The sequence below is a fragment of the Photinus pyralis genome, unplaced genomic scaffold, assembly GCF_008802855.1.
Source record: "Photinus pyralis isolate 1611_PpyrPB1 unplaced genomic scaffold, Ppyr1.3 Ppyr1.4_LG6, whole genome shotgun sequence".
NCBI lineage: Eukaryota > Metazoa > Arthropoda > Insecta > Coleoptera > Lampyridae > Photinus > Photinus pyralis.
The window spans coordinates 17,462,786-17,475,967 of record NW_022170663.1 but is presented as its reverse complement, the minus strand read 5'-3'; the positions used below and the strand labels follow the sequence as shown (position 1 = coordinate 17,475,967).

The following is a 13,182-nucleotide window of genomic DNA, read 5'->3' as shown; positions in this document are numbered from 1 at the left end:
TGGTTTTAAGATCTACAGAATCTTGTTCAAAACTATCACTCGTTATTGGTAGGTACTTTCCGAGGGCCTCAACCTCCCCCGGATGCTTTAAGGCTCGAACAAGGAAGTCACTTACTTCTAGTTTATTGTAATGAAGTTTTTTCGCATTTAAAAGAAACAAGTTCAAAAAATAATCGCAAACGATTTAAAAAAAGCGCATTTCCACATTAACAGTCTTTGTGCGAAAAAACTAGTTACTTCAGGTAAGTAGAGGCAAATAATTTAGTTTTTTTGTTTTCTTACAGGTTATTGATTTCGAATTTTAATTTCATCATCAGACCTTGCTGAAAATAACTGACATGAAACTGATGATGAAATTAAAATTCGAAATCGATAACCTGTAAGAAAACAAAAAAACTAAATTCCTCTACTTACCTGCTTATATATCATAAATAATTTCCATATGGAGCAATACATCAATAAAACTAGTTACTTCAGTCAAATTTGTTTTCAGCAATTTAACCAAAAAATCCGTCCACAAGAGAGTAGCATTGCGCATGTACAACCTATTCTTTGACGGACAGACGGGTGGACAAAGCGGTGGATTTTTTAAAAATTTTTATGAAAATGTGCTAAAAATGGGATTGTGTATGGGCAAGACAAATTTTTTGAATACGCATTAATTTTACTTTTACTCGAGGTGCTTACATACAAAATTTCATTTAATTATCCTGACAAATTAAAAAAATTAGATTCCGCATGCGCAAACCCAATTTTTTAATGAGCATTAGTTTTACTTTTATTCGAGGAGCCTACATACAAAATTCCATTTAACTACCTTAACAATTGAAAAAAATTCTTAAATAAGCATCGCTTTTACTTTTAACTAAGAACAATCAAATTTCAAAGCGATCGGACAGTTATCTTTCACACGGACAGATAGATGGACAGACAGGCAAAGGAACAGACGGGTAGACCAACAGACAGACGACAGACAGCAATACAAAATTATAAACGATCTCTAGGATCGTTAATACAAGGCAAAAGTGTAAAATTATGGAACATGTAAAAAATGGTTTTTTGGTTTTTTTACAAAAACTTTTTTAGTAATAAACGCAGAAAAAATTCCTTCCTTGGTACCTCGCCACCATAACGAACCAAAATGCGAAAACTCTTAAGATAAAGAACTAGTAGCGTCCAGACGAACGGACGGTCACAATAGCGCATTTTTTTTTATTTTTGTGGAATTGCGCTAAAAATCTATAGTTGAGTTCGTCGTGTTTACTCAATTTATTTAAATGGAACATTCCATACGATATGTTTTTTTAAATATTTGAATGTATCAATTTAAAAGGCGTTTTTTGGTGGTCCTATAACTGCGGTAAATAGTTTAAGATCTTTTTGCAATTTAATATGATGTAAACTTGTTAAAACAAAGGTCTATGGCTCAAATTTTTTTGGATTTTTAAATAAACCATTAAAATATCAATTATTATTACGTTGGATTGGAATTAACAAAACAATTGAGCACTATTCAGTAAGTACCGACGTACCGTATCGACAGTATCCGTGACTTTTGCCTTATCTACCACGGTCGAGTACGGTACAATCGTCACTTGATGCGACACCGCTGTCTTTTCTGCTTGAATGAAAAACTCCCAACTGTATAACCATATGGGTATGATATACCTACGAAACCATAAACATTTCCAATGTTAAAACACAAAAAAAACACAAGCGATGGTTTATATGTGTTGATTAAAGGCAGACATGGATTTGTATGCGAAATAGTATGTTCTGCTATATTCTCTAATATCTGTGGAGACATCGCTTGGAATGCCTCACGTATTATGTGTTTCGTATTCTCCTTGATCGTAACAGGAGTCTGATAGATAAAACTGTCCTTTGCAAACTCTTAGAGCAAAAAAACTATCTTTGTTAAGTCGGGAGTTCTGGCGAATTAAACGATTTGGAAACTGGACATTAAAAGAGTTCCTTTAAAAAAATAAGTGCTGATGCGACGAGGAAATGGGGGTTTTGTGTATTCCAGTCGTCCCACTAGACATGTTCCTTCTTACCTCATCAGTAAATAAGAATGAACTCACCATTTAGGATCTTTTTTGTCTGGTTTGTTAGGTTTACTTTCAGCAAAAGTAACAAAATTACTTTGAGATCAGCACACGATAAGCTCAGGCGAAGTAGAAATGGGTCAGGGGTGAATACCAGGGTTCTTGGACACTAGCAAAAACGAAGCAAACGGAAAAAGTAGAACAGTAAAGAGGATAGGCGAGAAAAGAGAATATTTAGGAAAAGGGGAAGACAAGGCAGATTAAGAGATCCTTGTTCTAATCTTGATAAGCTAAAGAAAGAAAATAATTGACAGGGATAGAACTTAAACAATAATTGATGTCACAATCGAGTGTAATTTAGTATATGATCTCAAAAATATTACAAATAGGACACTGTAATTTATTTTATTTTATTTTTATTTTTTTTATTTTTTTATTTTATTTTATTTAAATTAATTTTTCGGGAGATCAACACGAAGTAAGAGAAAGTACCAAGAAAGTAACCAAACGTTACATTAAGGAGTAGTCGAAAATAAATAAAATTACCTTTTGAACTACACGTCCTTGCGGCCTTTTTGGCTCAAGAAGAGCGCCTTTTACCAATATGCAACAGATATCAACACAAACAAAAAATAAGAGGGGTAGTGAATAGGGCGGTACATAAAATATTGCGAAAGCAATGCTACCGTCTGACACTTGGGCAATCGGATATGAAACCGTAATTAATATTTAATAAGAATCTATAATTTATTTTTTTTATCATCCCTCTATTGTTCTGGACTTCCAGAAACTACTTGCACAAATAATTAAATTTACATTCATCAGCAATGACTAACCAATTCAGAATGTAAATCAGTTAGTATGAGCAAATTCTTTGGAGTAAAACAAGTAACGTAACTAAAAATTGTAGATATCGGTCTCGGACCAAGTCTCGAGAACTTCAAAAACTAATTTACAGAGCAACAGTACTAGTATCTCGTGTAACACTCTGGCTCTGGGATCTGTAACTTAATCTAATCTCGTTGACAAACAGAAAGATAAATTAATTAATTTACTGAAGTATCTACCTCGCGTTAACATTAACGACAAAGGCAAAAGATAAATTAAAAGCAGTTGAACAGTTGATTACAGATAAATACTAAATGGACCTCACAGACTACAGTTTATTGAAGAAAATTTTGTACCGAGAGCCACACTGTAAAGACCTACACATAAATGACTATCTCACAAATTGTTCAGAATTTCTATCGTAGGATGCATCTCGTCTTCTGGAATGGTGGGCCCAGGGTTTGCTCAACACTGCTGATGATCGACAGTTGAGGTGTTGGAACATAATTGAAAGAACGGAGCGGCGGCGGCGTGTCTATCCATCGACGTTTTAAAAGATCACTCAGTAGCTCCGTTAGGCACTCGTAACTAAACATTTCGACTTCATCAAATGTTACTGTTGGGGAAAAATCTTACGCTTCATCAATGAAAATATTCTTCGCAACCATACCGTCGGGGGTCAGCGGAGGATTTTGATTAAAGGAACATACACCAACAGTTCGCATTCCTGTACGATATTGGTCCACCTCGATGTGTCCGGTTCGCATTTTATCCATTAAATTGAAAAGGCAATCTGTAAGATTTATGCTCAGTGCATTAAAGATTGGGGACGTTTTACCCAAATGCTTTTTGTCGTAGAGGAGGGGCGGTTTCGTCAGACCCGATCTGAACATCATGCATTGATCCATCAGGTCGATGATAAATTCAACTGGATTCTCTGGAAGGTTACAAAATAATTAGGGTTTTACGACTGGCGTGCAGAGTTGGACGGGTCCTGGGTTACTGGTCACTGGGTCACCTGGGTCACTAAATTAAACTGGGTCACTGGGTCAAAGTCATCTCTTTTCAGTTAGACCCAGTGGACCCATTTTGACCGCAGTGACCCAGTTTGACCCAGTGACAGTTGACCCCAGTTTGACCCCAGTGACCCAGTTTGACCCAAGTGACCAGTTTTGACCCAGCGGCCCAATTTCACCCAGGGGGGGGGGAGCCCAATTCGACCCAGTCACTAGTTTGATCGAATAAACGCCAAGTTAAGGTCAGTGCCCTCGTTCAGTGTACAAGATTATGCAATACATAAATGCTGGTTTGTTGAAATAATACTCGATTGCTTGACAACTGCCATTCTGTGATGTTTGCTTTAATACTGCGTAAAAAACTTTTCAATGTCCCGAATTGATTAGAATAATGTTTATTTCTTTTTGCTTCAGGGCACCCGTTTGCTTACAGTGGTGTTCATTTCACATTTAATTTTTTCTACTAGTTAGCTAAATCCAAATATTCTTTTCTCTATTACTTTCAAATTGACTAACTTGACTAAAACTATAAACAAAATGCATTTGATTTTTTTAGTATTAGTTCTCTTGATGAATTGGGCCTAAGTCTGGTTTGCCGAATATTCATTGAGGAATTTTTTTTTAAATTAAAAAAGTTACTTGAAATTGGTTTTGGATGAATATAACAATAATTTAATTACTGGCCACCGGTCAAGACGGGTCACTGAGTAAAGCTGGGTAAGCTGGGTCACCGGGTCAAGCTGGGTCACCGGGTCAAGCGGTCACTGGGTCAAACTGGTCCACCGGTCCCCCCAAGCTGGGGTTCACCGGGTCAAACTGGGTCAAAGCGGGTCACCGGGTCAAGCTGGGTCACCGGTCAAGCTGGGTCACTGGGTCAATAACTGGGTCAAAGTGGGTCACTGTCCAACTGGGTCAAGCTGGGTCACCGGGTCAAGCTGGGTCACCGGTCAACCTGGGTCACCGGGTCACTGGTCAGTAAACCCTAACTGGGTCACCGGGTCACTGGGTTCACTCTATGTTGACGCCAGTCCAACCTGCTGGGCGTGTGTACTGTAAAATTCCATTACGTGCAAATCGTAACAAAAAATCGGCATGCATGCAGTATGTTATTACTTATTAGAACTGACAATGGACGTAAACATAATTAAAAATGTGTGCAATTAGATTAATTGGCAATACTCGATGTCGGAAAAAATTAAGACTAGAAGTGGTTAAGAAAATCTCTTACCCATCGCGAGGCCACAAACAAGAGCAGGTGTATGGTATCATATTAATATTAACCGCTAATGGTTCTCATGTAATCATTATAGTAAATTTGCTCGTTCCACTTGCTATATATAAACTTGTTGGCTAAATTTAGTAAATTATAAATTAGAGGTTGTTGAATCTACATTTATCAATGAATTTCTACTCTTTGGAGGAATGTGAAATTATATGTCAATTAAAACTGTTGCTGCGCTTCCTTTCTATTTTTAATAATTAACGGTCATTCGATAATTGTTTTAAATAGCAATTGGGTGTGGTTTTCTCCTCTGTTCGTATGTTTGATTGTCAACTGTCAAATAAATGTCTAAAATACCACACGCAAAAATCTGCCTTTAATTCGAAAATATGCAGAAAGTTAAAAAGCGGATGTTGAACAGAATAGTTCACTTATATGAGGAGGGGGGGGGGACCTCTCGCGCCGCCATCTTAGATGAAAGGTACCCAAAACCGGTTGTTTCAAAATAACTGCATGGAAGAACAATTTATTGTCAGAAGCACTCATGATTACATAATCATGAGTCATTACGTCAACATAAACCGTTCAGGACTATATCAAAGAAAGTAAAACGATAATATCACGAAGTTGTGGCTTAGGTCTCTCGGCGATACCACGACAAAGAAAGCGCGCCACGTCCTGTACCTCAAGGTGCAGGTGTGCAAATGAATACCTTTTGGTTGAACCTTTTTGTCGAAAGATCAACAACCGCGAAATTATTTTGAAAAAAACCGATTTTTTGTACCTTACATCGTAAACTTTTATTTTCAGGCCTTTCAGCCCTCAACAACATATTAAAAAATTACTACTACACCACCAAAAATCCCTACTGACTGGACTAAAGCTGAAACCACTGAACAGGCGATTTGACCAGAACAATTATTGAATTCCTGTTTATTTTCTTGTCCAAATAAGTATAAATTGTACCATGTTGGTTCAGTCCAAGATCAATTGATGTGAACACAGCATTCAAGAAATTTAATTTAATAGTTTTTGAACGTTAACCAAACGAATTTTTGAATTGTGTCGGTATAATAGTCAATTGCAGTTGGTAAGCCCGTATCAAAATGAATTGTTCACTTTGGTTTTAGGCGAGCGTACACCAAAATTTAAAAAATACACAGGATGAGTTTTTTCCGATGTAGTATAAATCTCAAAAATTAAAGTTAAGTGGGGAAAAATTGCAGCTTTACCAAATCATGTGAATACCTTTTTTCATTTTTGATTTTAGATCTAGGATGCAGGTGGCCAAAGTCTTAGACTACAGAATAATTGTTATCTTATGCTAACTAGGCACAAAACTACCAAATACATATTTTGTTTGTTTAAACATTATAAATAATTATTAACTACGACAACAATTAACATTTTCATAAATATCGCGAAAACAAATTTTAAAACTAATTTTTCCGGTAAATTCAGTTATTGCTTAAACAATATAAAGTTATTTCTTAAAATTTGGATGTTTCCGATTTTGAATAGAACTAAAAACACGCATTAAAAAAATTATCAAAATCGGAGCTGTTACTGAGAATTGAGAAGTTAAAACCTTCATTGGCTCGACTAATTATAATATATATTATAGTTGTTCATTTAATGTTATAAAGGTTTTGCCGATTATTAAAATGGCATCAGAATAAATTTGAAGTTTTTCATCACGTATACAAAAAGAAAACGTTTATTAGGTTATGTAGCTCCAATTACGTTCTTATCGACAAGGAAAAATCAATCTACATTTTAATTGGCGCCAACTACTAATAGTCAACAACATACAGGAGGTGTCGTTGACATGTGTTATTGGTAAAGTAGTACGTTGCTTACGCGCCGCCGTTCCGAAGTGGGACAACTTTTACGTCAATTAATTGCAAAAAATCCCATACTCTTGACGCCATCCAGTCTATTTGCGTTTCTTATTTCGAGGCACCTGCACAGTTCGAAAATCGGTGGGAATCTTTCGAAGAAATGTAACCCTAGGCCACGAGAGTGAATCTCCACGAAGGTCATAAGTTACATAAGTACAGAACTTCAAAATACGGAAATGTCATTGACATTTAGGGAAAAGCGAACTTCTACGTCCAAACTTTCGCTTTAGTAATTAAAGCAATTTAAAGGTTATGACGCAAATTGAATGGCGCATTGAAGTCTAAACAAAATGAAGGGCCGGCCGTCTTGTCAAACGAGTCTATGAAAATGGCACTGTTTGCGTACTGTTATTTGTTTGTTTTTTCCCAGAAGTTCAGGTGTTCTTCGTTTTCCCCTCAAGCTATCTGGGATTTTGAGTCGCACCTCGGATAATCCCACCGCTTACAAGTCGATTACGCATACGGAAAATCGCGGCCTTTGCTTCTCTTCATTCTTGTAAGGATTCTTTTATTTACACCTGGTAACGATAAAGCAATTAGTGTTATCTGCACATTTTGAAATTACGTAAGTGCATCAACGGCTAGGTCATCGTGAAATGGGCTGATGGGATTTGTATTTAAACAATCGTTATACCTATCATTGTTTAAATACTTTATAAACAATAGTATAGGTAACCTACTCTTTGCAATTATTGTAGGAGGTAAAATGTCGAAATTTCGTAAAAACTGAGATTCTGGGTCTCAGCTAGCAACTTGCTTAGATCCAAATTTATGAAACTTCAAAGACTAAAAACTTTTTTCCTAGAGGCGAACGCGAAATTAACCACCTTTTGCAAGGCGCCCAACTGTTCCTTAAAGTTAGAATCGCGACCTCTCTTTCTCGTGTCTCGAGCTATGAGAAGTCCGCCAAAAATTGAGTAGTTTTGTAGAGGGTTTTTAGTGAAATCCATTAATATGCGAATTGCGGGTGAACGGGGAGGTCGAATGTGGGTACCCATCCAGGGAATGTGGTAGCTCCCAACAAGATCTTATTGATGGTGGAGTGAAAATATCAAATGGAATCCAATGGAATACTGATCTGTCACAAAAATGCACCGAAGTCCCTTCGATCTCACATGAGGATTTTCATTATTTTTTCTGTCAACTATGAAGAGTGGCGTTAATAATATGTAAATGAAATTAGTGTTCTCTGAAAATCTGCGGTATTCTATGGTAATCGCTCGCATTTTGGTGCTCGTGGATACGTTTAAATCAGGAATCATGAATTTATGGGTTGCTGTAAAAAATGTTGAACATTGTTAAGGAATATTACAGCAATTCAATTTGGGGTAACGGTTTACGACTCGGATCACCTCACATGTGGTAAGTTCGAATCCCACAACTGGCCAGTAAAGCTGGCGGTCCCGGCCATTGATGCAATCTAAAAACGTCTGTAACCCGGGAGTGTCACCCATACGATAAAAAAATAATAAATTCGGTAGCGAATATAACAGTGCAATTAGAGGAATATTCTGGAAATACGAGGATTCTTTTATAATATTGTAGTGACCGATCTGTGCCCATGCGTCATTAACTTGTGAATCAATTTCAGACCTACGTGTATGTGTGCCGAAACACTGTACCATATAGCAAGTGTGAAAACTATATAAACTTAATTGATTCATAAATCAATGGCGCAGGGGCACAGAATTATAGATTTTGGACCGCAACTAAATATGAAATTTACTTGGGTTTTGTTTTATGATAGAATGATCAAAAGCTGTACAATAGCTCAGCAAAATTTGTTGTTCTCTTTTCTGCAAAAACCGTTTCATTTTAAATTTAGAGATGTAATTACTACCCTTATTTTTCAGTGCAGAATCTATTAATGAACAGAAAAGGGGGGTCTTAACACTCACAAACCTTTCGGGCAGTTTTTATATAGGGTGTTTCATAAACGATCGGCAGACATTTTTGTGTGTCCAAGACCCCAAAATATGCTAAGAAAGTCCCTATAAAAATGTGTCCGAAGACGCTTCCTAAGTGAAGTACACCCCCAAACAGGGGTAAGCACTCAGATAGAACTAATGAATAATTGATTCAAATTTTGTGTGTACCCGTTACGGATGCGGAACTACCGTTTGTGCTTATTTTTGTCGTGATAGCCATCCAGTGGTGGTGCATACGGGGAATGAAAATTCAAGCAACTATTGTGAAATTGGTTTCTCCGTATGTAGCGAGTGCACACAAAATTCGAATCAATTATTATTAGTTGCGTCTGAGCTATGAGCAACAATTGTTTGTGTTATTTTAAGGGCCATACCTCAGTTAGGAGGCGTTTCCGAAATTTTTTGTAATTTTGGCATCTAGAACACGCCCTAGAATTTCTGCCGGAGTATTTATTATTGCTATACGTCTTTCGCTATAGAAACCGTTGCACGTCATTGATTTGTGTATCAATTTCAGACATATGCTGCAACACTGCAACATGTACAAAAAAAAAACAAGTGTGCGAAATCTATAGAAAACTTGTCTGAAATTGATTCATAAATCAATGACGTGCATCGGTTTTTATAGCGAAAGACGTATATAACAGAAATGTTTCTCTTTTTATCACTCGAAGATAATTTTAAATTGAGTGTTGACTACTCGTACCCCCATTTTGCTCGAAATGCACTCCACTTGAATTCCTTTAATTCGGTTGAAAAACGTTCTCAAATTCTCAAATTAAAATTTTATCTAAACTACGCAGTTGACAATCAGAAGGTCAGCTGCTTCTGGAGAAACCAATTCATACGTTAAAGACTTACGCTCTAATGACTTAATCAACAATACAAAATGGCGAATTGCTACTCAATATGGACGTGTTTAAAATTTAATTAATTAATTTATTTATTTTGCCTTTTTTTTGAGTGGGCGGGGCTTCAGCCAAGGCTGCTCCACCAACCCAACCCACTATACGTTTACAAATATCTATGCCCGAACCCGGATTCGAACCAGGGACCCTTAGCACCGCAGTCCAGTTTCAACTGAACTGCGCCACACGCGTCGGCCAATCCCCTCACATCAAAAATGAACTAGGGTCATAAATTTTCTCCTCGATTTTTTTCAAACGAGCTTACTAAAAAATGTAATCCTATATTGCTACTAAAAACTGAAAAGGATGTAATTTGAGCTATACCCTAGAGTTTGAGACGCTTAACACTTCTGGGACCATCCAAAGAACAACAAACTCATTGAAAACAATCGTAAAATGACGTAAACGTTACCACTGTCCACTACTATGAACTTTTTACTACCAGAAGCATTTTCACTTTAGGTATTTATTCGAAAAACTTGAGAAATTTAAATTTAAAATAAAAGCTACCGACACACCTGGAGCAATTGCACTTTATAAATGGTAATGAATATCAAGCAATTTTAGCACAAAATTTATTGCCATCAGTTGCAATATTATCACTTGATTCACCCACAACTATTTAGAAGTGGGGCAAAACGCAAACAATAGCAAATTTTTTTTAATTCTTAAAAATTAAAAATTTTTTTAATTCCTAAAAATTTAGAATTTTTGTAATTCTTAAAAATTTAAAATTTTTTAATTCTTAAAAAATGCGCTAAAAATTGAAAATGGTATGTTTCTATTAAAAAACATCAAGATGGCGCAAACTTCCGGTATTTACTGAAACGGCGCCATCTTAAAATGGTTTTATTTCAATTCGCAATAGTCGATTATGGCTGTGAACCAAATTTAAATTTCAACTGCAAGTTTAGAAACTTCTAACGGAACGCCTACTATAACTAGAAATTCGAAGTATCGCTTTTTAAAGGAATTTGTTGGAAACCATGGAGTACACCCTTTTTCACCGTCAAGGGTAGGTCTAGCAACCGGGTGCCGTATTCCGTATTGCGAATGCAAATTTCTATCATTTAATTCGCTTGTGCGAGTACAACTTTCAGGGGCGACACGAATGATGAGAACGAAGGCAATCAGAATTCCAAACTTTGGAATCTTAAAATTATACATTTAATTGTTTCCGACATGAACGCAATAGATGTAAACAATATTTACAAGAATCATTCTAATTACGGCGATTACGACCGGGCAAATGTTCAAGCTCGTTAAAGACTTCTCACGTAGCCAAATTTTTCAGCAATTGGAATTGAATTAGGGCCTACCAAGAATAACAATTACGGTCTAATACTAATTTAATTTCTAATGCACCTTTTCTTGGACTTGATTACGTAAGCGTGAGGCTGATTAGAGACTGCGGGGGGTTCGCGATGGGAGGCTTCATTATATAATTGTATAATTTGTTTTGTGCATAGTTGAAGACAACAAACTCGTTAGTCTCGCATTATCTTAATGTGCATTAATTTGAGAAGTAGAATCGGTGATATGTTTCTACGCACCAATTGCTCACGAAGGATCTGTTTTCTTGATGCTCTCAATTGCCTATTAAAATAACAGTGTTTCAAATAAACAACGAAACAGATTGATCTAGAGCTAATGATTGGCTTCCACATAATGTTGGCTGCATTTTGCTAATTCGGACTTGCTTTTGGCTTTAAAATTCGGCACCAAAACGACAATCTTAAACTTCAAGAAGATGAGACATTGCATCGCATCAAATTGGTAGCAATTCTCAGTTGGAATGCAAAATTATACGTATAATGATAGCTCGCATACGTAACCTTTTTAACCCTTGGTTTAGTTGGGATTTGGGAACAACTTATTTTGATACCAATGGACAACGAAAAAATTAACATTGATTGTAGAGCATTTTTACCTGGTAACGCACTCAAGAGATGAGCGACAATGAACTGAAAGAACTCAAATATCTTGTGCTCCCTCAGATACCTCTGTGCCCTACGCATCAACACACTTTTCCCCACTGGCGCCTCCTGTTCCATAGCTACTTCCGTTACAGTTCGCCGCACTCCCTCTTTTTGTACCCGATAAGCCTCCTGCTGCTCCTCCTCGATTGCCTCCGCGTCCAACCCCATCAAATAGTTCAACCTCCCCTCTTTCCACTCCACAGAAACGCTGGATTCCGTTTGCGTTTCGGACGTAGACTCGCTCCCGTGCACGGTAACTTCGACGCTTTTACTTGACGTCGTCGATTTTAGTGATGGCGTGTGCGTTTCGGGCTGTAGTTCCGCGTCAGTTCTGTAAACCTGTCGCAGTTGCCTTTCTTCTTCGTCGAGTTGGAGCGCCGTCTGCAATGAGGCGAGGTTGCGGATTCCAAATCCTGTGACGAGAATTGAGGGCATGGGTTCAGAGGAAATATCGCCTGTTATGGTTTCGAATAGTGGCTTTCCAGCGGAACCTATGTGATCCAGCAACTCCTTTTTCATGGCAGGGGTACGCTGCCATGTATCCTCGTGCGGTATTGCCACTTGTGGCGTGGCACCTTTCACCACAACCGACGTGTGTCGTTTTTTGCGAGGGGCTAAAGCGTCTAAGGGTGACATGGGTAACACAATCGTTGAGAGATACCTGGAGGTTCCCGCAGCATCGGCGCTGATCGTATGGATTCCTGCGCAAGACTTTCAACGAACTCATCACTGAGCGATTCATCACTATACACCGCCCTAGTGTCGGAGGAGGTCATTGTGCGAAATGATTTCGGCTCCTCGGTGATGGTAGAAAGGGAGTTACGGTTGTCAAGATTTCTCCGTACCTGATTATTAAGACGTAGAAGTTCCTGTGCTGATTTTCTGCTACCCTGAAACGGAGAAGAAAATGTTTGGAGTAAACAACACAACGACATAAACTTGCATTTGGTGGTTTTTCGATTGGGGGCATAAAAGATTACAAGTAAGATACGTATGCAGTTTTTGTTTGGCAAATTAGTAATGTCAAAAAAAAAATAACAAAACTGCTTCTCAGCTGCCTAATGAGTTTGGCGAAATTGCAGTTTTCTCCCTCCTTCTCTTTTTGCACAAGGTCCTTGAGCTCCAAAACTTCAGAAAATGTTAATTAACCATTTCATTCATTCTTTCTGTGCGTTTCATTATTGTTTTATGTATACTTTATCTTCCCCTCTCCCGTCATGTCTGGGTTACGGCTTACGGGCTTACTCACATGTTGATTTCGCGGACGATAACACGAAATTTCTTTGAATTTTCAAATGGTTCTCGGAACGCTGTCTTGCTGGTGTATCCTTGTATTTTAAAAGTTACGAGCA

At 37.5% G+C, this 13,182-nt stretch overlaps 1 protein-coding gene across 1 annotated transcript; it reads right to left on the bottom strand.

The window, feature by feature from the left end:
• Positions 1-3,193: 3,193 nt before the first annotated feature.
• Positions 3,194-12,974, bottom strand: LOC116174156. Its single transcript, XM_031491979.1, has 6 exons — positions 12,774-12,974; positions 12,492-12,720; positions 11,782-12,444; positions 3,715-3,813; positions 3,513-3,669; positions 3,194-3,464 (listed from the first exon to the last, which is right to left on the bottom strand). The coding sequence occupies exons 1-6, from the start codon at positions 12,798-12,800 to the stop codon at positions 3,293-3,295; spliced, it is 1,347 nt and encodes a 448-aa protein (XP_031347839.1). The 5' UTR covers positions 12,801-12,974; the 3' UTR covers positions 3,194-3,292.
• Positions 12,975-13,182: the final 208 nt, after the last annotated feature.